We start from the raw sequence: 25,265 nt of genomic DNA, 5'->3' as shown, positions 1-25,265 counted from the left end.
ATTTCTGTTTGGGCTTGCCCCCCATTTTGCTAAGAGCAGCACATAAACAGTCTACTGGGAGCACTGGAGCTCCTGAAGGTAGGGCTAAATATATAAAGCTTTGAATATATGAACTACATGAATATATGAACTTTGAGTTCAAGGTGAGGTTTTCAAAGGCATTTTAGGAGAGGAGAGCAGAGCAGAGCAGCAAACACACAGTCTAAGAAAAAGCCGCAAGACCCATGGATTGGTGTCATTGGGCATTGAGGGAGTTAATACCTTTTTTTTTTTCCTTTTTCATTTCCAGTCTTTCATTTCGAGGAGGAAAAACTGCCATTTGAAAACATGCAAAGCTAATTAAAGCTTTTCGCAGCTTCATTATCTGAATGCAGTTGAGAATCCTGACTTAAAACTCTTATCAGGAAGAGACTCAACATTGGACCATGAACAGCAAATGAACATTCAATTAACACTTCAATACAAGAGTATTTTTTAATAAAAAATATACTTTATTGTTAATCTCTTACTCTTTGCAAATGCAAATACCCACATTTTAAAACCCAAAGACAGTTGCTGCCCTTTATTCTTGCCAGAGAAGAGAAAAAAAGTCTTTCTTTCTCTATTTACAGGGAAGACCAGAATTTTCTGAAGTTGTGACAAAATTGGAAGAATGCCTTTGCAACATTGAGGTGAGTGTATCTGAGTCCCTGAAATTAGCAATGAACAATGGCCTACATATTCAGGTATGGCCCTGAGCCTGTCAGGTAGTCGGTACTTAGGAAGAGAAAGTTTGGCCTAGATCTCAAGGTCTGCTATTTTTATTGAAAATCTATATACTGCCACCCAAAGAGGATGTCCCCCACAAAATCATGAGCTAATAGCGCCATTCTGCTGCAATAAAATAAATCAATATAAAATAAATTTTTATAAACATAAATTAATAACATATATTATATAAAAATAAATAAAAATAAAGGAGGATACAGGGAATCAGGACTCTGCAAACAAAAACAGTCCAGTTTCAGTAAAGGAGAGGTAGAAATCTGAATTTACAAAAAAAGATTGAATAGAAAGAGTAATTATTCATATTTTAAATATGAGCATACACTATACATATGTATATATACATACATATGTATACATCTTTACATGTATGTACACATAAATGTATTTGCTTTCAGATCAGTCTTGTGATTAATGGAAGACTTGCATCACAAGAATCTCTGATAATTGAAGATCCAATCAGAAATGAAAGGCAGCCATTCCAAATGACAATTGAAGTCATTGGGGAAATATGGTCTGATTTACAAATATTTTGATCTGCACATTTTCCCCCAGTGCACAGATGTCACAGAGAGAGATAAACCCCTGTCATTAGGCTAACAGATTTTTCCCCCTCCTTCATAGCAGGGAGTTGCTAGGCTGGATTTTCTGGATAATGACTTCAATTTTCTATTTCAGTTTGCTAGTGCAGACCAGGCCAAAAGACAGGATTCTAAAATGGGCAAAGCAGAGTCAAGCATGAGCACTGATCCATATAAACTCTTTTGCCAAATGCAAAATCATTTTCCCTCTTTTCTCTCTAGTTTTCTGCTTGTAGAGATGAGTTCAATAAGAAGAACAAAATGGCGGTTACCTGCCAAACACCATCTTAGACATTCACATATAGAAAAGGAAGAAGAAACATGTAAATAGCAAATCCTAACAAAACTAAGGATGGACACCCCGGGGGAATGGAGGAGGCCCCCAAGAAAGATTCAATCCAAGAAGCATTTTCTGCTCTGAATAGAGCTTCATGTTGTCTCCGATTTGTTCCATTGGAAGGAGTGGAGCGGGAGTGAAAGAGAATTGAAGTTCTTTTCCAACTTTGTGATAAATCTATGGAGATACCTGAAGCCTAAGACATTTTATAGGACCCTAGATTCAGAGAGGAAAAGGTCCTTCAAAGGCAAACATTTTAATTTTATAGATGAACAAACTAAGACAGGAAGAGGCTAAGGGTGCAGTAGGTGCAGCTATTACATGTTTAAATCAGAATTTGCAACCAGATCTCCCCAACTACAAGTCCCGTGTCCTATCCAATACACAAGACTTTAGGTTCAAGTTCATGACATGCAAGGATCAGTGGAAGGAGCTGATCATATTTGAAAGGGTAGAGATGGAGGCTAAAGGGTAAAATGAAAGCTGTCTTCAAGTATATTGAAAGCTGTAAGGTGGGAGGAGAAGAGACCATCAGTGGAGGTTACCAAGAGGAAAGTTTAGGCGAGAGTCGGGGAAATCTTCCCTGCCACTGCAGTTATCCAAAGTGGATGAGACTCCTTCCCTCTCTGCCCAGCAGAAGCCAGACAACCCCTTGACTGGTTGCTGTAAAAGAGGATTCTTGCTCAGGTCCAGTTTGGAGTGGTAAATGGCCCCTTCCCCAGATAAAGAAAAGGACTTGGAAGCTGTCTCAGCTGAGGCTTCCCTAGGGAGCAGAGCTTGGGCATATCAGATAAAATTTAATTGTACAAATGTGCAAAACCACTACCCAAGTGACTGTGGAAGAAGGGGGGGGGGATCCTCACACTAGCCACAACTGTTGTGTGTAATCATTGTGAAGACACAGTGGGTGCTGGAGAAACTAGAACATGTCTTTTTTCCTCTTTGCTCCATCCTCCTCTTCCTCACCTGCAGCTTTTCCTATTTTACTTATTTTTACGGGTCCTCTTATCCTGCCCTGGATTGTCTCCAATCTTGGCAATGACTCATGGAGCTCGAGGAATGAAAAGACCCTCAGGAATCATCTAGGGCAAGCCGTAGGGGAACTTCCGGTCCCAAAGCATCCCCACTGGAAAACCTGCTGACTTGTCATCCAGCCTCCGCTTCCAGGATCTACGGGTGTTCCATACTTGACACAATGGATGAGTCCTTGGAGAGAATTACATCCCCAAGCCAAGCAATGGTGTGACACTTAAGAAAATTGTCTTTTGAATTGAATTGTGTTAAACTTCCATTGCTCTCCCATAGGATATATTCATCATGTACCATATGCTAATTGTAGTCCCCATTTATATCACACATTAAGGCTGACAAAGAGCTTTATCCTTATTTGATCCTCACAACAATCCTGTGGAGTAACTGTTATTATTTTTATCTCCATTTAACAGATGAGGAAACTGAGTCTACTCACAATTAGTCACCCAGCTAGTAAGTTTCTGAAGCAGAATTCAAACTCAGGTTTTTCTGACACAAAAGCCAGCTTCTCTATTCACTTTGAATGGCTCCTAGCTCTCTACTGAGCTAGACCTTGAGGATATGAAGCCAAATTGGGGGGAGAGGGATAGAGAGGACCATATGCCCTCAGTGATCTTACTTTCTACCTGGAGTCTGAAGAAGGCACAACCAGTAAACAGACGGACAATAATTTATTAGGATAATCAGGGGATTGAGATAATCAAGTTTTTGTTAAACTAAGAGATAATCCAAGTTTTGTAAATCAAATTCCCTTTAGAATGCACTAGGAAAAGTTCCTTTTTTATGGAATTTTGTAGCATTTTTCCCAACAAAGTGAAAATATTTAAAATAATCAAATAAATTTTATGTAGAACTTTAGGGCTCGGGGACCTTGCTTTCACTGCCTGATTTTATTCTCACTGTTAGGTTAGTGGAGCAAGGGGAACATTATCCTCATTTTACACATGTGGAAACTGAGTCTGAGGCCATTCAAAATGGCTTGCTCTAGATCACACACCTGGTCTAGAACCAATGCTCTTGTTTTTCAGATATAAAGTCAGCTCATCCCTCATTCATCTCTTTTGTAGCTTGATTTCTAAATGTCACATTTTAGGAGACCCACTCAGGAAAGGCCCCGGGACAAAGAAAATACTGAAAAGAGTCTAGATGCACAGGAATTCAGCTGAAAGAAAACCCAGTCGTGGGAAGTCGCCAAGACCACTTCTGCTCACCCTGGGTCTTTCAGCCTATCTGCCTTGCTCAGAGATTGAAAATAGCCTTTCTTTATGCAGCTGATGTCTCCTTCATCAAGTAACAGCAGTGGGTCCCTGTCTCCTTCCTCATCCTCTGATTGCCTGGCGAGCCGCGGAGGCCCCAGCAGGAGTCACGTAGCTGCCCTCCGGAGCCGCTTTGAGCTAGAGTACGCCCTGAACGCCAGATCCTGCATGTACTGGTCTCAGAGGTAAGTGTTCCTGCCGGGGACATGGGATAACCAAAGTGCGCGTGTGTGTGCACCTATACATACATGTTATATATACACATGCATGTATATTAGTACATGTGGCACAGGGCATAGAGCACCAGTCCTGAGTCGGGGGACCCGAGCTCAAATCTGACCTCAGACACAACACTTCCTGGCTGTGTGACCCTGGGCCAGTCAACAAGTGTTAGACCGTGATTTCATTGGCACCGTCTGGCGAGGAAACTTCTTGCAACAATGAAGGTGATCACTTCTGATCAGGGATGCACCGAGAGAGATGAAAGGACTTTTGAGGGTCCCACAGCATCAGGCGCAAGTCCTTCTGCTTTGCGGCTGTCTGTCTGTCTGGGATGCCCTGAGGTTTCCCTTTGATGGACTGGATCAGACTAGACCATTCCCCTTTTCTCCCTGGAACCTACAGGCCCATCAATAATTAGCAGCAAGCTAGGTCCGCTTCTGCAAAGTTTCTCGGGCGCTGGCAGAGTTCTCCCAGGGGATGTAAAGTGCTGACAACTCTGCAGCGGCAGGGCCGCCGCTGCTCCTGGGTTTATAGAAATATTTATGGATGAAGATACAGAAGAGATAGGTTAAGCGTTAATAAATGCGGTCTCATCAATATACGAATGTGGCTGAGGGCCTAAAAGCTAAAAGCACAATGGCCGCTTAAGTTCTGTTTTTATCGTTCCATGTTAACCAACCTCACACACAGACAGCGGCCAAATAAGGATCCCTCGATTCAGTAAGTCGAACACTTATTGGCACCTATTGTATACAAAGCGCTCTGCTAGGTCTTGGAAAAGACCCTGAGGTTGGGTAAGATAGTGGCCGATGCGAAGCAGCTAGCCATGGAACAACACTGGATTGGAAGTGTGTCTAAGGGGGCAAGTGTGTGCTTTGATTGAGAAAAGCAGGTTGGACGTTTTAGAGAGGGGCTTCTGAAATGGGGGCTCTGTGTCTCTCCCCATCAGCAATGGCAGTTTCAGGAATCAGAGGGAGGGTCACAGAAGAATCACATGGGAATATATGAAGCAACGAGCCTTTGTGACAATGGAAGGTGGGAAATCTAAAATAAAACATTAAGAGGGGAGAGAAAAGGAAAGAGAAATGCAGGGCAAACAGACATTTCCAGACTTCAGTGGACAGAAGGCTCAGAGAGAATCAGAGCCGGTCCCCAGAAGTAGGGGGATCCCTGCGCCCAGAGCGCAATCATCCGCGGGTCATGGCAAGAAGAGAGATGGGGATCAGCAAGGCAGTTCTCATACTTGGCCCACCGGGTGTTCTCCCTCCTGGCTCTACACACATAAGACAAAATATTTCTGAAAGAGAGCAAGGCAGGTTACTAATTGGGCATGATCAGGCCCCCAACAAGATCAAGAGGAAAAGGAGCTTTATGTACAAAACGATGTTGGGCAGGCCTTTTAGTAGAAGCACGGAGCTGGAAATGAAGGGAGCGCCCATCAATTGGGGAACAGATAGATAAATGAATAGTAGGTCAATGTAATAGAAAAATACTGAGCTACGAGAAGTGGTGAAGGAAATGGATTCCAAGAAACCTGGAAAGATTTGTATAAACTGATGCGGAATGAAGTAAGCAGAACTAAGGATAAGTTAGAGTCTGACAACACCATAAAAAAGGAACAATTTTGAGAGAACTCTTAGTAATGTAATGGGCAGCCACAATTCCAGAGGGCTGATGGGGATGAAAGCTCTCACTTCCTACCAGAGGAATGATGGAATCAGGATGCAGAGTAAGAGGCACGTTTCTAGATGGGGCTGGCGTAGGGATTTGTTATATATGACTATACACACGCCTACATATACATACATGCATGTTTGCAGATGCACATACATGTGTGGATATATGCACTATTCGCATGTATTTGGTATGAGGCTTTGTCTTCCTTTTCAGGGGGAGGGAGAAGAAAAAATAATGTTTTATAACAGACAAAATATAGATCGAATTACACGAAAGGGGAAGAGGAGGAAGCGAGGGAAGGAGAAGAGCACAAGGTGAGGTAGGGGAAAGGGTGGGCGGTGTCACATCCAAAGCAGAAGCAGGCTGTCAAAAGGGAGCCCCCAAATAAAGGGAGACTCTCATGGCTGATTACTGCAACTTTAGGTCAATTTCAGATGATCTAGTTTTCACAGATCCATATTCATGGTTTTTTGAAAGTTAATTTCAATAAAAATCCTTCACATTCAAATATTCAAATGCAACATTTATATCTCAAACTGACCTACTTGAGAGAAATGAAAAGAGTAAACCGGGGCTTAATTAACAATCAAGCTTTAACTATTTTCTCCTTTTTTTCCATTTAACGGGCTCACATACAAGAGTCGACCTTTCGCAAAGGGTCGGTGTTCTTAGCTAATATGTGAATCTCCTGCCTCTCCATATAACGAGCCCATGAGGAATTGTTTAGAATTCCTAATAACCAACGCCAGTTGTGAACCCTCGGTCCTGAGAGTGGATGGGAGAGAACATTCTCCCAGTAATTTTGTATTTCGGGAGAGTTCCTGCCTCCCTCCCCCACCTCATCTCTCATTGGCCTCCACCTCCAATGCCGTGTTTAGCCCAGAGGTGAATTAAGAACATTCTAGGACTTTGCAGCCTTTGAGCTTGAGGTCTTCAATCTCAAAACAAGAGAACTGACTGAGACTCCAGGAGAAGAGGAGGTTCAGGATTATATGATCAAGGATTTTGATTTGGAGAGGACCTTGGTGGTCGTCTTGACAACCTCATTTCCCAAATGGAAAGAAACTGTAATAGTAGTAGTAGTCATAGTAGTAGTAATACTATTAATTAAGTAGTATTAAGTAGTAGTAGTGGTGGTAATAGTAGTACTACTAGTAGTAGTAGTACTAGTACTAGTAGTAGTAGTAGATATCATTATAGTAGCAGCAACAAAAGCAGTAATAATAACCAGAGTTTATATCACACTTTAAAGTTTATAAAGCACTAGGGAAAATTTATGTGATCTCAAAACAGTCCTGTGAAGTAACACTTTTCTGATCCCCCTTTTACAGTTGAGGATTGAGGAGCTACAAGGTAAGGCTGAGGTTCTTGGGAGTGTTTGTATTTCTGACTGTAATTGGGAAGTATGTGTATTTCTCTTGAGCAAGAACAGCAAAAGCAGCACAAGGTAGAGCCAGACACAAACAAGAGCAGGAACTAGATGCCTCTTCTGCCTTTGGGACATTGGAATGTTCTTTTAAAGATCCTAAGCTTCTCTTGTAAAGTCCCGTTCTCAGAATGCCTTTGTCCCGGAGGTACGGTGTGGCTGGAGATCATGGAACCCCCCAGGTCAGCAGAGAGGCAGGCAGTGATTGTGGGCTATGAAAAACAAGGAATTGCAACAAAGAAGGAGAATTGAAAATATTGTCGAAGCTGTGAACAGAAAATAAGAAGAGCTAACCGCATGGAAGGAAAGATGGAAAACCTACTGGACAATCCGTGTGCTCTGTAATCTTGAATTGTCCAAAGAAACTGAGAGAGACCCCTTCAAGGCTGCCCTTCTTGGGCAAATTTGTAGGAGAATAAGGTGATAAACAGGACAAGAAATTGGAGGGGGATGTCATCTGAATCACTGGAAGAAAAAGGGTACAAGCCAAGTAATCATCAATGAATTACCTACTATGTGCAGACACTGTACCAAAAATAGAACAAAGAGCTTCTAGTCCATTAGAGTAGATTTCAAAATATCCATATTTCAGGCTTTACAAAAGCAATAATGGCTGATTTGGGCAGGGAGGAATCGTAGTTGGTGAGATCAGGAAAGTCTTCACGTAGAAGGTGATGCATGAGCTGAACCTTGAAAAACAGAAGGATTCTGGGAAGTGGAAGGGAGACGGAGGAATGTCCCAAACCTGGGCCCTGTCAGTGGGAAAAGAGAGGGATGGAAGTTGGGATGCTGAGTAGGAGGAATACTACCGGCTCGGACTGACTGCAGACTGTGGGTCAGACTAGGTTGGGAGGGAACGAGACAGGAAGCAATGGGAAGCTGCCAGAGCTCACTGAGTAAGCACTTTAGGGCAATCACTTGATAACTTCGTGGAGAATGGGTCAGAGTGGACCAAGCGGGGAAACCAAACCTGTCTCTGCGTTGGTCCAGGAAAGAGGCGAGTAGGTGTGAAATAGGTCGGTGACATGAAGGGAAAGAATGAGAGAGGTCAGAGCTGCCATCCTACTAGCAATGGCGAGCCTGGACAACGGACGGGCCCCAGCCAGGTGGAGAGAGGAAGAGAGGGGGGTCCAAGATGACCCTGAGGATGTGGAGCTCAGAAAGAGGCGAGTAGGTGTGAAATAGGTCGGTGACATGAAGGGAAAGAATGAGAGAGGTCAGAGCTGCCATCCTACTAGCAATGGCGAGCCTGGACAACGGACGGGCCCCAGCCAGGTGGAGAGAGGAAGAGAGGGGGGGTCCAAGATGACCCTGAGGATGTGGAGCTCAATATTCTTGGACAAAGGAGGGAAACTTGGAGCAGAAGAGACTGTGAGGGTTGAGAAGATGAGTTGTCTTCTGGACTTGGGATGAAACAGCCCCTGTGAGGACCCGTCTGAGCAGTGAGTGTGTAATGTCTGTGTAACCGATCACAGACATTGTCCTGGTCACCTTCACAACGGTGTGAGGGCAGAAGGAGGTCCTGCTTTACAGGATGAAAAAGGCTCACCAAAGAGTGAGGGTCAGAGGGCTATTTACACTTGGGTCTTCAGGCTCCCTTTCACACACACACACACACACACACACACACACACACACACACACACACACACACACACACCCTGGTGACATAAAGATTAACCCCTTGCATTTGAGCTCAGGAAGAGCAGACTTTGAATTTTGCCTCATTAACTATGAGACCAGGGCGGGTCTCCCAACCTCTCAACCTCAGTTACCTTATCTGTAAATTGGGAATGATCCCCGCGCCCACCTCACAGGTCGTGGTGAGAACCAGTCTAGGGAGACAATGTGCAAAGAACTGCCTCCACATCAGGTAGACTCGGTGTCTACAATGCAAATGAAGGTGATCCCCTAATCTCAGCGGAGGGCTGGAGGCAGGGGGAGAGCATTTCCATGCAGGAACCGAAAGGAAGGAAACTAGAACCGCCAAAGGCGGTACCTGACAGAGAGTGTTAAAGGGACTCAGTTAAAGAGTTCCAATGGTGTGGCTTTTAGCCTAATAGTTCCAGGAAAAATGGAAAGGACACAGGTCCCCAAGCCCTGCGAATGGAAGATCCCCAGCTCTGGGGCCTGGAGCCCTGCAGCAAATGGTGCATTCATTTTTCACTTTTCTATGCAAAGGTTAAGCAATTGTGGGTTATTTTCTGAGATTTGGGTTGAATTTGTCTTTATTTTTTTCCTAAGGCGAGAATTTCGATGGCAGGGGGAGGGGAAGGCCCTACTGTTCTTGTTTGTGTTGAGTAAAGTTCTGAGAATAGAACAGTGTTTAGCCATCTAGGAGAAGAAACCAGACCTATGGAAATCAGAATTTGCAAAACAGATACACCAGGGAGTAATTATTCACATGCACAAAAGGTTCTGCCAAAAGGTTCCTTTAAATAGCAAGCTTGCCTGCTGGCGGAGCTCAAAAATATTTCCATGTTTTTGGGAGAAAGGGCTGATTTCTTTAAAAAATCAATTAACACAGACTTTGTCGGGAATATAGCTATTGTGCGGCGTGAAGCGAGCCAGCAAGTCAGGCGTTGTGAGCTTCGGGAGTGGGAGGGCGGGGAAGGGCCACGGATAGGGTGGGCTGATCATTTCCAGATCTGCAGAGGCCGGCTGGGGGGCCAGAGGTACCTGCTGGGGGGAGGGGGAGGCCGGTTAGAGCAGAGCCGTCTCCTGCCACGTATTTCTGGGAGGAGGATGGAAGAGGGAGGTGGTGGGAGCGTTAATTAACAGAGTTGTACAGGCGTGGAGGTTTCTTATTTCTCTGGCTCGGGGATTAAAAGCAAACTGGCATTTTTGCAAGGCTGAGTTTCTGATCCCCGGGTTCGTTTCACAGAATCACTGATTCTCGGAATTGGAGGGACCTCGGAGGGGGCCTAGAGCAAGGGCGCCGTGAGCTGGGGCTAAGCCATTGGCTGGCTGGCTGCAGCCTGGGAGCCGCCTCGGGACTTTAGGGAGTCCGTGAACTTCGATTTGGAAAAATATGTCTTTATTGTCAATTACTTTGGTTTCCTTTTCATCCCAGATATTTTACTGTGTGCATTTAAAGGCAGTTCTGTGATTCGCCGGGTTCATAAGCCTTCCCAGATTGTGAAAGGGCTCCATCACACACTCACACACACACACTTTCACACACACTCACACCCAAACATACATACACTCACACACACACTCACACACACACACACACACACACACACACACACACACTCACACATGCACACACACACACTCACACACACACACACATACACTCACACACACACTCACACACGCACACACACACACACACACACACACACACACACACACACACCCCTGGACTTCACTGGCCATTCACATCGACATCATCCATCCCCAGCCACTTGAAGAATTCTGCTGAGGGCAGACCCCTTGGCAGCCATTCCATTTGGGGACAGCTCTAAGCTTTTCCTTGCAAGAAACCAAAATCCGAATCTCTGCAGCTTCCGCCCAAACACAAAAGTTGGGGCCAACACAAAGTGTTCTTTCCCTGGCCCACCTTTCCCATACTTGAAGGTATCGCCATATCCTCCCTAGAACTAATCTTCCACTCCCTTCAAAGGCCCCTTCAGGTCCCAGAGTCCTCCAGCATCCTGATCAGCCTCCTGGGGTGCTTTGGGTTTATCTGCACCCTCCCTAAAAGGGCGTATCCCAATCCCAGTATTCCAGTCGTGGTCGTATTGGAGAAACCAGAAAACCATCCCTTCCGGGCCTGGAAAGGTCAGCCAGAATTCTGTCACCAAAACCATCCAGCTTGGCTGTACCTCCTCTGTAAGGCTCCCCCAGCCCGTATCCAATGTCCTTGGAGTGCAAAATACAAAGACATGAATAACGTGGACAGTCTTCTCAGAGATAGGCCGATAAAGGCAAAAAGAAAAAAGAAAGAAAGAAAAGAAAAGAATCTCAAAGATTACAAGAGGAACCAATTACACTGAAATACAGTCATCTGGCTCTATCTGTCTATAGTTCTCTATACTAATACCGGTATCTCTCTAGATACTTGGAATCTAAAGATAGATAGCAAAACTCAAAATGTACTAGCAATAATGGTAGATGTAGAAAGAGCTTTGACCTGGGAGCCAGAATCTTGAATCTAAGATTTTTTTACTTAGGACCCTTGGACTTCAGGGAGGCCATTTCATCTCCCTCAGTCTCAGTTTCTCCTTTTGTAAAATGAGAGGAGATGATCTCTAATGTCCTGTTTCACTTTAAACCTTAGCATACTTACTTTTTAAATTTCCTAATAGAATAAAAAAAGAAAGAAGGCAAATTTTAAAGGAGACATTAGAGGCAGCCTCAGGGATATCTGGCTTTATTTGCTACAGCTAGAGTAGCTGGATCTCACCCAGGAAGGATAGAAGAGAAATACCTTGTTATTATCATTCATTTTCTATGGCATTTTAAAATTTGACAAATCACTTTGTAAAACATAATCCCGTGAGACAGATAATATAAATATAATTCTCCCCATTTTACAGATGAAGAATTTGAATCTCAGCAAAGTTGCAAGATATATATAGTATATATACACCCACACACAGTACGTTGGGGTTTTATCAATGTTATCTCATTTGATTCTCACAGAAACATTGAGGATTAGATATTATTATTGTCTTCAATTTACAGATTGAGGAAACTGAAGCTGGGAGGATGACTTACCCAGGGTCATAACAGTTAGTAATTGTCTGAGGCAGGTTTTGAATCCAGTTTTTCCTCACTATAAACACAGAGAACTCTGACTGGCCTGTCAGCTTCTTAGGAACCAGGACTATCTACCATGGTGTCTACTACAAAGAATATATTTGTTAGTATTTTTGATTGATTCATATTTAAGAGACAGGGACAGAATCCCAGCACTTATGACTCCATGTCTAGTGTCTTATACTCATACTTGGCTAATTGCCTCATTAAATAAAAAGAAAATACAAAAAGGAAAACCTAAAAAGGTGCCCTGTTCACCCCAAAAAGAAGAGACCAAATACAATATTTCTCGGGTGGTGATATCAGATGGTCAATACAAGAGTGATGGATTTGGAACCAAAGGACATGGAGCTTCTTCTTGACCTTGAACTAGTCACTCCCATGGTGTCCCAATTATAGAATAAGGCTCCTCAATGACAGGAGTTCAGCATCTCTTCCAGCTCTGAATCTCTGATCTCCTGACAATCAGATGCCTTGCAGGAAAGCAAAGGTTGGGGTCTTGGGAGATGGAGGGTGGTGAGAAACAGAATTAACCAAGAGGAGCCTGTGGGGGCACCATGGAGCCCCAAGCTCCATGTTTGTAAATTAATGAATGCTTTCCATTCTCCAGCCTCCTGACAGTCTGGATTGAGTTAAACACCCTCTGGTGTTAAAGATTTAATGAATAGTTCCCTTCAGCCTGCCTACGATTCTCACAGTTATTCCAGGATTCCCTCAGGACCTGTGGATGCAAGGAAACGATCTTGCACTCGATGACGCGCTACTGTCTAATTGTTCACATGTCTCTCCACCTAAGCTCCATGACTAGACTGCAGGCTTGTGGAGCAGAGGGACCCTCTCTCATTTCTTCCTGTTCCCCCTCCCTGCACCCCAAGTTCCCCACAAGAAAATGAGAAGGTGAACAAGGAGGTTCTGTTACCCCAAATGAGAGCCACTTTGCCTCTGGCATGGAGAGACTAGTACTTTCTTACCCTTCTTCGGGAAGGATTTAGGCTCCAGCAGAAAATAGCTCCTGTTTTCCAAGTAGGTCTCCGGGAAATACAGTTCATATGTTGGAGGAAGTGATTTAAATATAGCTTCTTGGGAGAAGAGAAACTAGTTCAGAGTTTTTAGAGGTTACCACAAATCCATATGCTACAATATTAATCTGAATAAAATTTTCAATTCAATTCGAGAACTATTCACTCACTTTTGAGATCTCCTTTATCACACAACAAATTAAAAGGAAGTAAAAAGTGAATTAATCCAACGAAGTAGCCTATGCCTGATTCTAGTGGGGAGAATACAGAGAATAGTGTCTCAGGGTGAGAAGATGGGGCTTCCGATACTAGTTCTGGCATTTCTTATCTGTGTGACCCTAATATAAATCACTCCCCTTCCTGAACCTCTCAGGACCCTCTGGAGATTCAAACTGTCTACTTCATGAGACCCTTTAGGTATACAAAGCCCCATTTCCCATCTGTTTTTGCAGAGTCCAACCCTTATTCCTCTTCCCCTCCTCCTGGTTGAGGGCACCCCGGTTCCCTTCCATTGGTTTCTTTCATCCTACCTGTTGAGTCTTTCACTTGTTCCTTCTCACACTTCCCCAAGTCTTCAATTGAAATGTTTTTGGAAATGAATTGAATCTGTTGTACTAAATCTTCTCCCTCCCTTCCAATGAAAAGGAGCATAAGCCTTCTTCAAAGGTTTCCAGTGAAGGAAAGAAGGCAGTGATCCTCTGTGAGGAGACTTCCTATGAGGAGTTGGTCAGGCCCAGTCTTGTTGATTCTCACATCTGTCTCTTCTCCATTCCAAGTCCCCATCCTAATTCTTACTCTTTCCAGACTCTTCCAAGGGCCTCCTACTCTGTTTTTCTGCACTCGTTCTCTTTCCCCTCCACAAGCTACCAAACTGAGGTTCCTCCAAGGAGACTGACTTGTTCAAGAATCCGCCATGACTCCCTAGTGCTGCTAGGAGAAAATAGAAAGCCCTCTGCTGCACATTTAGAGCTCTTTATCAGTGGGTCCCCATCTTGTCCTCCAGACTCAAATCTCCTTCATAATTCTACATTCCAGTCATTCGGCAGAGATATTGTTCTCCTTTTTCCCTCCAAGAATACTCCACTACTTGGAACAAGCCATTTCCCGTTTCCACACGCTCCCTCCACTTACTGTTGTCTCTCAATATTCCCTCTCATTTCTCATGTCAAGGGCCACTTCTTTTTTTAGGCCTTTGCAGGTCAGTCCTAACTCACTAAGGAGTTCGTAACTACTTTTGTTCCTTGCTCCCCTTGGCATTCTGGTGAATGTCAAATAACCCTAACCTTCCTCAAAAAGTACTTTAAAATGCAGAAAATACAATATGCAGGATGACAAAGGAAATCAATTGTACTGAAATACAGATATTGAGATCCTTTAAAAGCACAAATTCGTGGGCTCCAGGTTAAAAACTGCAGATTTGGCGAGTGGCTCTATGTTTATTTTCCATGTATTCACATTTACTGAACTGCAGGTAGCTATGGTCACAGAAATCTAGCATCAAGCTTGAAGTCAGGAAGACTCAGTTCAAATCCCACCTCAGATACTTCCTAGCTGTGTGACCCTGGGCAAGTCACTTAACCCCTTTTGCCTCAATTTCCTCGTCTGTAAAATGAATTGGAGAAGGAAATGGCAAACACTTATCTCTGTCAAGAAAATCCCCAAAGCTGTAGAACAAGAAGATTTTAAACTCCTTAAGGGCAGGTTTCTCTTTTTCTTTTTTTCTTTCTTTCTTTCTTTTTTTTTTTTTTTGGCCTAGAATGGTGCCTTACACCCAGATATCCCTTCCTAAATCCTAGTTGAGGAAGAACCGAATAAATCCCAAGGTCCTTCCAGCTCAGGGCTTTGATGTCGGGATCCACTGAATAATGAGAATCTCTTTCCCTTGGCACTTTTGGAGAGCTCCAGCTTCACCTTTGGCAATGTTTAACACCCTTGACTCAGAGGAAATTCTTCTTTGTATCGCTCTTAATCCCTCAGGCAAGAGAAGTTAAACTTCCTCTAGTTTTGTCCTCAGTGGAGGCAGAAGAATGAGTGGGCTACTATCTCTGAGACTTTCTTCCAGTCGGGAGAGGAGGGGAGGGGAGGGGGGGGTGCTTGACAAAACTGTGCATCTCAGTCTTCCAGACTAGAATTGTGGCGACTTTCCTCCAGTCCCCTCCAGGTTTATGTACATCACTTGTACTGAGCCTTTATGCGCCGGATGATTTGTGTCCCCTTTCTATTGTGTCTCGGCACCTGGATTGTAAGGACCGTGGAGAGAACATGTTTTTGTCTTAGCTCTTTTGTTTTTTTTTTTTTAAACGTCATCTATAATGCTCCCTACTCTTAACACCTTTTAAAAATATTACTCCCAACACAAATTGACAACAGCTGAGATTTACTTACTTTTTTTTTTTTTAATCCATGGAACAAGTGATGGGGAGGGTCGGCCGCCTGGGGCGGGGGCGAAGGGGGAGAGGAGGGAGAAAGTAAGCCTCAAGGCACCAATCAATCAACCAAGGAGCGCTTGTGAGGAAGCTGGTAAGTGTACTGGACAGCGGCAAGTGGCTCTATGGACGTGGGGATTCCTTGGTGTAGGAGAATTTCTGAAAGGAGGAAACTCCCTCTGGAGAGAGCCCCAGTTGGGGGAGAATTAGCAGCCCTGAGAGATTAAGGAAAGTGCCCGGGGCCAGGCAACCTGGAGAAGTCCGAGGCTGTCCGGAACTCAAGTCTTGTCTCCCCAAGGACACGCAAATGAATGTGAAACAGGCCCTGCCTTCCGGAAGCTTACATTCTATCCAACAATAGCCTGCACGTATACAATTGGATCCAAATATAGACAGAACAAAGGCAGTGTTTTTGTTTTTTTTTTTTTTCTGTGAGGAATAATTACCTGGAAGAAGGAGGAGGAGGAAGAGGAAGAGGAGGAGGAGGGATACAGTGACAAATCTAAAAACACAAAGTAATTGCATGGCAATTTGGTATGGGCGTGGGAAATACTATCACCTGATTTGGGGAGAATCCACGAGAGCTTCGCAGGGAAAGGGCTCTCGATTTGAATATAGAAACAAATGCATTCTGGGTGAGGTGAGGGAGGGTAATGGGAGGGACTCTCCTCTGGCCCAGTGTCAGATTGTGACTCATCACACCGGAACGAGCTCGGAATACTCTCCCACATGTCCCACAGGTCCCGCAGGGGGATTCCCGAAATCTGAGCATCTCCCGTTCCTTTCGCGGTATCCTCAATAATGTGAAGAACAAGCCCCAGTGGGTCTTTTAGTCTCTAGGTTCTTCTTCCCTTATAGAATTCCTGTGATCTGAATTTAAGAGAATTCAGAGCTAGACTAGACCTTAGAAAGCCAGATCCAACGTCCCCATTTTACAGATGAGAAAGCAGAAAAGTTAAAGCACCTGTCAAAGCTCCCACGTGCAGTTAAGACTCTGAACCAAAGCCATCCTCTTCCCTCGGGTTCCCTGCTGCAATCTCTCCGGCCACACCGCCAAGTCTGTGCTGGAGGACAAAACACCTCCTTCATTGGCTTTGGGCAGAATCCTGGCTTCCTTCCCTCCCTCCTCCTTCTCCCTCCCCTCTCACCTCCCACCCACGTTCTTCTAAAATGGCCCCATTCCTTGGGTCACGGGAGCTAAAGAAAGCCATCTGTTGCCGCTACAAAAATCCTGGTAACAAGGAGGAGAAAAGAGCTCATCCTTCCCTCGTTTTGAAAAGACTTTAAGAAGTAGCGAATTTTGCTTTTTGAGGAAGATTCTCCTAGTTTTTCCCGCATTGCTGCCAATACTTTTTTTTTATTAACTGGCCATTCTGTGCTTCTGAAAGCAGCAGTCTAGATCTAAAAGACCTTAGAAGAAACTGATACAGCGCAAGAGCTGTTTCCCATCTGCCCCTCGCCCCCCTCCCAGCCTGCTGCCCTCCTGGGGATTCATCCATCAAAGGCAGGCCCCATAAAAGCCCGGAGTCAGGGAGGGAAGGTTCTCCAGGATCTTCTCCATAGATAAAAGCTCCCCAAAGTCAAGGAAAATCTCACGTTTGTCTCAGTCTCTCCATCACATCATAAGGCCTGGTAAACACCAGGTACTCCATAAAGGCATAATTATCCATTACTTGGTAACAGCGACTGTACGGGAGACCGTACGAAGAAGAAGTTTGCCGGGAAGGGGCTGGAGCAATCCGAGCCGGGGACGCCACTTCGGGTGGGGAGTTACTGGTTAAGTTGTCCTGAGGGAGACTCGGGCCATGTGGAGAATCGATCCAGTCCTCTCCTTTTCCGGAAGGGAAACTTCAGAAAGTGACTTTCCCTGAGTCACTTAAATAATCTAAGAGGAGACGAGTCAGATGAAAGCCCCCTGCCCTATCTCAGCGCTCTTCCGGACCGACCCACGCTTTCCCACTTCCCTCATCCGCTCTCATTTTTCTCTCCCCCCCCCCCCGCCCCCGGGCAGGAGTGGCTGCAGGTGTTGGGGAGGACGGCCTGGAGCTGGGCAGAAGCTCCCAAATCGCCTTCCTCCCGACACCCCTGGAAGCCCAAAGGGAGGGGGAGGAGGAGGAGGAGGAGGAGAAGGAGGAGGAGGAGGAGGAGGAGGAGGAGGAGGAGGTGGTAGTGGAAGAGGAGGAGGAAAGAGGGAGGGGGTTAAGAAATGCGGGCTGTTTGCACAAAGAATAAGTGACTCCCTTAGAAGTCCCCTCCCTCCGTGCTCTCCCCGGAGCCCCCCGGGGCCTTGCATCCCAGGGCCGGGAGAGCCCGCCTTCGGGCTCCATCCCGGGGGTTCCGGCCGCTGGGGCTGGGCGCGTTCTCAGCCCGGGGCCCTGCCCAGAGCTCCCGGCTCGGGGCCCCAGCGCTGTCCCCCGGCCCGCCGCAGATGATGCCTTGCTCTCTGGCGCCACCCAGCGGCCAGAGCGTGAGCAGCGCCAGCGCCCGCTGCCCGCCAGCCCTTGGCAGCGCCGCGGCCCGGACGGGCTCCCGGGGGACCCGGGGGTGGGCAGGGTTAAAGCGCCCTCCGGGCCCTCCCGGCGAAGGCTGCGCTTGGCTGGCGGCGGCCTCTGGCATTAAAGATGCAAAAGGAGGTTGGGGGGTTTAAAGAAAGGGGCCCCGCTCTGAGGAGGGCTGCGGGGGGACGCGGGGAGCTCCTGGGGGGGACGTGGCCGAGGCCGCCCCGCCCCATCTTTGGGGCCGGAGGCGAAAGAGACCGAATCCGGGCAAAAGAAATACCCGTTTGGAAAGCCGGGGGACGGCGGCCTGCGCCTGGGACGGGCACTTTCTTCCAGGGGGCGGGAGGAGAAGCCTTCGGGGAAAGAGCGAGAGACGCGGGGCGGGAGCAGAGGGGCTGGGGGCCGAGCTGCCCCCGCGGCTCCTATAACAGCCTCCCTGGCCGTCCTTCCCTCCAGCTCCTCAGCCCCCTCGGGAGGGCCCGTCCAGAGGCTGAGGGCGGAGCTTCCTCCCCCCACCTTTGCCATGCTTATGGACAAAGTCCTGTCTGGGGACTCGGAAAGATGAACCCCCAGGCCCGCTGCTGCGCAGAGACGGGGGGCAGGAAGTGAGAGGGGATGTCCCCTGAGCCAGGGAACGGCTTGGCGGCCAGGGAGGCTGGGCTGGGCCAGGGAGGCTGGGCCCCGGATCCGGCCTTCCCCCAGGGCGGGTGAAGCTGGGCCACCCTGCAGGGTCCAAAGCCAGGGCCAGCTCCTGCTCCGGGAGAAGCCCTTCCATGGCCAGGGATCCGTCTGGGAGCAGAAAACCTTGACTGCCAGGACAGGGCCACAACAAGACCCGGGCTCCCCCTGCCCTCCTCTTTCTGGGACTTTCTAAGCGGACTAGCGCCGTCTAAGTCCCCTCCTGGGCTAGGTGGGAGCCCTGAGCCTCAGGGGCGCTGTCCTCGATCTCCCCGAGGCCCCCTCACCCCCACCTCTGCTCTGGCCCCGACTCTGTCCCATTGTGCCCCGAGTTAAACAGCGGCAGCCGGGCGTTCGTCCCCGCCCTCCTCCTCCCCTTCCCCCCCCCCCCAGCTCTGACTGTGCGTGTTGCCAGGGCCTCCGGCTTGCCTGGCAACAGTTGCCAGGTTTCAGAGCTAGGAAGGGGCGGGGAAGCATCCCTGTGATGATTGGGGGCAGGAGGAAAGAGCTGGGATTTGCGAAGCCTCTGACCCCGAGGCTTGCATCCCCGCCCCTCCCTCCCGGACCCTTCCCAGCAGCAGGCACACGTCCCATGCGCTCGCCTCCCCCTCCCTTCCCGGCGGACCCCCGAGTCTGATGCGCTCGCCTCCCTTCTCCCCGAGAAAGCGGCTTCTAATCACCGCGCAGACAGGGGGACTCGCCCGTGGTTAAGTGGCGTCTGAAGCGCCCAGAGCAGGCCGGGAACTTCAGGGTCTGGAGGCAAACAGGCGTCCTCTTAATGACCATCTGACTATGACACTTGTCAAGGATATCACAGGCCGGCCCGTGACAGAATCCCAGACCCCGAATCAGGAAAATCATAGATTGCTGCCTCTTACAATTGCTAGCTGGGTGACCTCTCCTAACCGGGACTCTCCAAGGGAAAGGGATCTGACAGAAAAAGCGATTCTAAAATGAAGTAGGCTGCCTGGAGAGGTGGTGAGCTTCCAGTCCCGCCTGGACGACCAGTCCTCTGACTGGGAAAGAGTCTTGTCCCAGTATATGTCATACTGGGAAGCTTCTGAGGCCACTTCTAAGCCTGAGCCCACCCCCACCTCAGTTTCCTTCTCTGTTAAATGAGAGGACTGAACTAGGTGAGATCCCTTTCAACGCCCTCTATGACCCTAATAAGAACAATGAGACAACGATTGGATTTCACTGGCAGAGGGAACTCCCAGAGGAAGAAACCCCCTTTCCGATGCAGATCACCCCTTTCCCCTAACTTACAGTCTTTGAGGGTTGCCTAGGTTACTGGGAAAATTGAGTTACTTGTCCAGAGTCACACAGCCAGCCTGCATCAGAGGCAGATCTTGAACCTTAAGTCTTTGTAGCCAATTCTATATCCATAATGTCTCTCAAGTACATACACATGCCAAAAATAGAGAAAATATTCATGGTTTCCTGGCTCCAGGGTCGGCTTTCGACCCACTGGGCCATCCTGCTTGTCTAGTGATGATGGTGATGATAATGATGATTAAGAAAAGGTGGGGAGAGGAATTGGTGATAGAGGAGCAGAAGGAGGAGGTAGAGGGGGAAAGGAGAGTGAGAGGAGGAAGGAGAGGGAACAGAGGAGAGATAGTGGCAGGAGGAGGTGAGTGAGAGGGAGAGGAAAAAGATGAGTAAAGAGAGTAGTGTGGGGCTGATGATAAATAAGATAAATAAACAAGATAAATTTGAGCAAACTGAGGTCCAGGAAGGTTGTGATCTCAAGGAATGAGAAGTCATTTATTCATTTGTTCCAACTCTTCTCAGAAAGAGACTCCCTTCCATACCATGGCCACCTTGAACATGGATCATGTTTGCTCACCTCCTTTGGGACTAAGACTTGAGTGTTTGGCCGGTGGCAGTGGAAAGTGGGAGGAGACCCGGACTCTGGCTCTGCCGAAGCACTGGGGAATATCACCTAATTGTTTTAAACCCCTTAAAGATTTGTTTCTTATGCTGCTCATGATCGCACATCTCTTACAATGGGTGGTAGAATGGTACAAAGCGGAGCTTAAAGATATGCAATTACAGTAATAAAAATAGAGTAAGTTCCATCTTAAAACAGCTCATAAGAAGATAAAAGCAAATAAAGGCAGCCCTCCGAGAGATAAATGTAGTAACAAAGATTTGATAATAATTGCTAATAATGAGGAGGACGATCACGACAATGACAATAGCAACACAACAATAACAACAGTGTAGCTCTACCACTAATTAGGGATGTGACCATTTGAAGTATGAGACCCTCTTTTAAAAGTCAAAACATTTCATGTATCCATACATTAGAGTAGTTGTACAATTAATATCCCCTGATCGTGGAAATAAAACCGTGACAAAAAGCTGCTATGAATTCAGGAGCATTTTTTAGAGTTTGGATTTTATTCATCCTAACTGTACTGCCTACTTTGGGGGAAAAGATGGCACATATGTGTGAGATGTCTTGTTTACTCAGATCAGAGAAAATGTATGCTAAATAAGAAGGAAAATGGTAATGCTCAGTATACCTACACGTTCCAGGGCATCTTTCCCCTAACTCAACACACCCCCAGGGACCCACAACCCGTAAATTGGGAACTACTTGGTTAGTTATGTCAACTCCCTAGGATTCATCTTTCCTGTCTGAAAAATGGAGAATGTCCCTTTCAGCTTCCATTCCTTCCTCTCACCCATGGTCCTCCATCTATACCCCGGAGCCAGATGATTGGATTCTTCCTGGCTGTCCCCTCCAGGGTCTCAGTGCTATGGTAGCCCACCTCCCTGCCCCTAATATTTCTAACGCCCAAATAAATTCTCCTCGATCTCTCCCTTCCTTGCTTTCTTTCTTCTTTCCTTCCATCTCCTCTCCCTCTCTTCTTTCTTCTTCCTTCCTTAACAAGCATTGGTTACCTACTATATGGCAAGTCCAGTGCTAGGCACTGGTCACAGAGGAAGAGAACCCGGGCGTTCCCATCCTTCATTCCTCCTCATGGCCTGAGGCGACTTTGATTTGGGAAGGCTGGGGAAGCGGGTTGTCCCCTTCAGGCCCTAGCAGGCTGGAAAGCGCCCAAGTAGGAGGCTGGAGAGCTAGCAGCCCCGCCCACTGCCCAGGCTGGCCAGGGGCTGAAGATTTTATGTCAACGTTTCTTGAAGACCTTCTCCTACAACAGGAGGTGAGCTGTGTGTTAGGAATCTGAAACCTCTGAAGCCCTGGGATATAAATGGCCTTTCAGTCACCATTTGGTGAGGTTCCCCGGCCTTCATATTGTCCACTGGAGAGACCTGGAGGTCAGCATCTGAAAAAAGCATTTGCATCCGGGCCACCCGCAGAACACAAGCAAAGAGCCTCCATTAAAGGAGGCATCAAGGAAAAACCTAAGGGAGTGTTGAGATGGCTTTTTCATTTTTAAAAGCAGGATACAAGTTGGAACTCATCAGGATTAAGCAAGCCTTTGGGCTAGGCTTCTAACAATGGAGAGAGAGAAGGCTTTTGTTTTAGAATGAAAATAGGAAGGCAGACTCGGACACTCCCCAGCTCTATGGCCATCTGTGTCTGCTGCTGAGATGGAAGGGAGACAGTTGTTGAAATAAGTAGATTAAATAACTAGAAAGTCAGAGAAGTAGAACAGGGCTAATATGAAGGCAGGCGTTGAGGTGAAAAGAAAGCCAAGCACTGATCTCTTTAAGGGAGAAAGGAGAAGATCCTCACAAATGATAGATTCTGGCCGCCGGATTAAGGGGGGATAATCCTGGATGGTCTGAGCCTCAGAAAAGGCTGTTGGCTGATGGTGGCAGAGGGAAGGGCTCCTTGGGAAGCAAGGAGCATCTTTCCTCATCCCCCACAGCCAGGCACTACAGGGGGCACAAGAGAGAATATTGCCAGTAATGGAGTGATGAGGGAGGGGATGAAGTCGGGGGGGGGGGGACCATGTTTCACTGAGAGCCAGAAAATGGGGGGAAAAAAGAGATTTAAGCTTAAAGGAAGATTAATTATGCAAAAAACATTCCAGAATGGAGATATTCTCAGAAAACCTTCATGATATGGTGATTTTTTTTTTTGCCGATATTAAAGTCAAATCAAGAAGCATTTATTAAACACCAACTATGTCTAAGCAAAGCCAAAGTGCAAACCAGAAGGTGCAGGATGAACATGAAATATGAAATGCTAGATCCAAAATCATACATCATTCCAGCAAGGGCCCAAGTACATTTGGAAGTATGTTCTTATGCCCATGGCTTCAGCCTTCCATTTCCATAGTACCTTCTGATAAATGAAGACCGACTCTACATGATTACAAATGGAATTTCATTTATCGATAAGGAAAACAAAATAGAAATACAACTCTTGGCCCCAAAGAGAAATTTAAATTCCTAAAGCAACTTGCTGTCCTCCATCCCCCTGAACTCACAGATAGATCTGAGTCTCACTGGGGAACACTGAGACTCAAGTGCATGAAAGGAAGACTGGTCCCTCGGGGAAACGTCAAGAAAAAATTGACCCATATTAGTCTAAAATGGCAACACAGTGAAGTGAGAAACATGGCTCCTCCCTCCTTGAGGGACCTTACAAGAGCAAAGTGGACCAGTTATATAGGTTAACAAGCGTGGATGCACTGAATCCTGTACCATGAGGGGCAGTAGCTCTAAGTGATCAGAGACCCTCTGAAATGTCTAAGCTAGGATTCACAGAACACTTCCAGCATGACTCCAGTGGGCAGCAGATAGAAAGCTGGAGCCCACAGGACTGTGGGCAGCAGACACGACAAGCAAGAGACAGACAGACAGACAGACAGACAGACTTGGTGTTTGTTAAGCCCTTCTACATGTCAGGTGTTGTGCTAAGTCCTGGGGATACAAGGACAAGCAAAAAATAAAAGCTAGTCCCTTTCCTCATGACGGCTTCTCCTTGAATGGTAGGAAACAAGAGCCCAAGGCCACCCCCTGAGAGCAGGAATTGTTTCCTTCTTTTTACTAATATCACCAGCTCACAGCACAGGGTCTGGAACAACAAAGAAAAGTAGTGTCTGTGGGATGGAGGGTCTGCCATGTTTCTCATTTCACTGTGTTGCTATTTTAGACTAATATGGGTCAATTTTTTTCTTGACATTTCCCCGAGGGACCAGTCTTCCTTTCATGCACTTGGGTCTCAGTGTTCCTCAGACAAGCTGGTACTCGGCATTTGTGTTTGGTTTACTCTCCTGGAGACTTGTACTCAGTCTCCTCAGCCCCAGGTTGGGAGTCACCCCTTTCTATTTTGGGGGGGATCGCCTAAGCACGCCACACACCAGTACTGTTTCAAGTGGGGTGCTACCAAGATTTAACAACTGGGTCTCTGAAAAAGTAGGCAAGACACAATTTTAATCACTTTTTAAGTTGTGTTAGCAACATTTTCTCTATTGCTCTCAAGTCTAGACAGCCAACAAAACAATAAATCAACACCTGATTTATTTGTCCTCATTTGCTGATTTCCAAGTTTAAATACTGACACTGAAAATTTAACACGTTTCATGAGCCAGGAAGAGATGGCCTCAGCACAGCCCCCAAAACAACCTGGAACCCTCAGTAAACTGAGAGCAGACCACCAGAGAACGTTGAAGGGGATGGGTAGAAAATGCACCCTATCAAATTGCTGACTGACAAATGAAATACGAGCCCTTTACAAATAAGTTATTTTCTAATTATGGGGCATTGGGCCATTCACAGATATTGTAGGGTGTCTCTGCCAGCCAAAGAGAGACTGCTCTAGGATACTTTTCCCTGGTCACAGCTCTGATTTCACTGAATGTTCCTCTGCCATGTTTTGACATGAGATGACAGGAGATGAGATGTCCCCAAGTTCAGCTCTCCAATTCTGTAGTGGGGGAAGCTGAGACCCAGAGAAGCTAATCAGTTTTCCCAGAATTATTTAGCTAATAGGATTTGAACCCTGTCTGCCCAGTGTTCCATTCATTACATCCAAGATCACACAGAGTAGCAACAGTGCTTACGACCGAGGGCAGGTCCTTCTTGTTCTGAAGTTTACTCTTAGACCTTGTCATGCTGTTAATTGGCTGAGCACTGAAAGTTTCACATCCCTTTTTGCTAGCCTTGGTAAAGCTCCATTGTGTGAGGGAAAAAAACTTCCTTAATGAAACTTGGGCATGCTTTTGGACAAGTGGTAAAACATTTGAAAAAGATGAAGGTATTGAATCAGGCGAGCATCCCGAGTACTGTCTGACCAACTGAAGGTCGGGAGAATTGACCGGGGGATACAAATGAGGTCGGATGGATCGATGAGCCTGTCACATTGCAAGTCTGCCGACCCAGAGATTGAGGCCATAATCTAACCATCTTGGCCATTTCTTCCCAGAAGCAAGAGCCATTAAGGGGCTTTGGAGCCCTCCCCCAATCACCCACATCTGCAACAGATTAATATTTTGCCTTTCTCCTGGAAGCAGAACTTTTCTTTTTTCCAAACCTTAGAAAGTCCCCATTTTCTCAAAGGCAGCTGGCAGTACAATGCAGGAGTGCTAAGTGTTTAACATCCTGTCACTTATATAACTGATTAAGTCATCCTTTTTGGTTCCAGAGCTTCATGT

General features: G+C 46.5%; 1 protein-coding gene across 1 annotated transcript in view; it reads left to right on the top strand.

Moving 5' to 3' along the window:
• Positions 1 to 25,265, top strand: part of TNNI3K (TNNI3 interacting kinase) — a 186,761-nt gene that overhangs the window by 136,220 nt on the left and 25,276 nt on the right. The window contains exons 12-13 of the mRNA XM_051999424.1: positions 612 to 671; positions 3,987 to 4,156. Coding sequence (XP_051855384.1) covers positions 612 to 671; positions 3,987 to 4,156 — 230 coding nt within the window. The remainder of the gene's footprint in view (positions 1 to 611; positions 672 to 3,986; positions 4,157 to 25,265) is intronic.

This window comes from Antechinus flavipes, chromosome 4, assembly GCF_016432865.1.
Source record: "Antechinus flavipes isolate AdamAnt ecotype Samford, QLD, Australia chromosome 4, AdamAnt_v2, whole genome shotgun sequence".
Taxonomy (NCBI): Eukaryota; Metazoa; Chordata; class Mammalia; order Dasyuromorphia; family Dasyuridae; genus Antechinus; species Antechinus flavipes.
The sequence above is the reverse complement of the archived record's forward strand: the minus strand, read 5'-3'. Positions and strand labels throughout refer to the sequence as shown.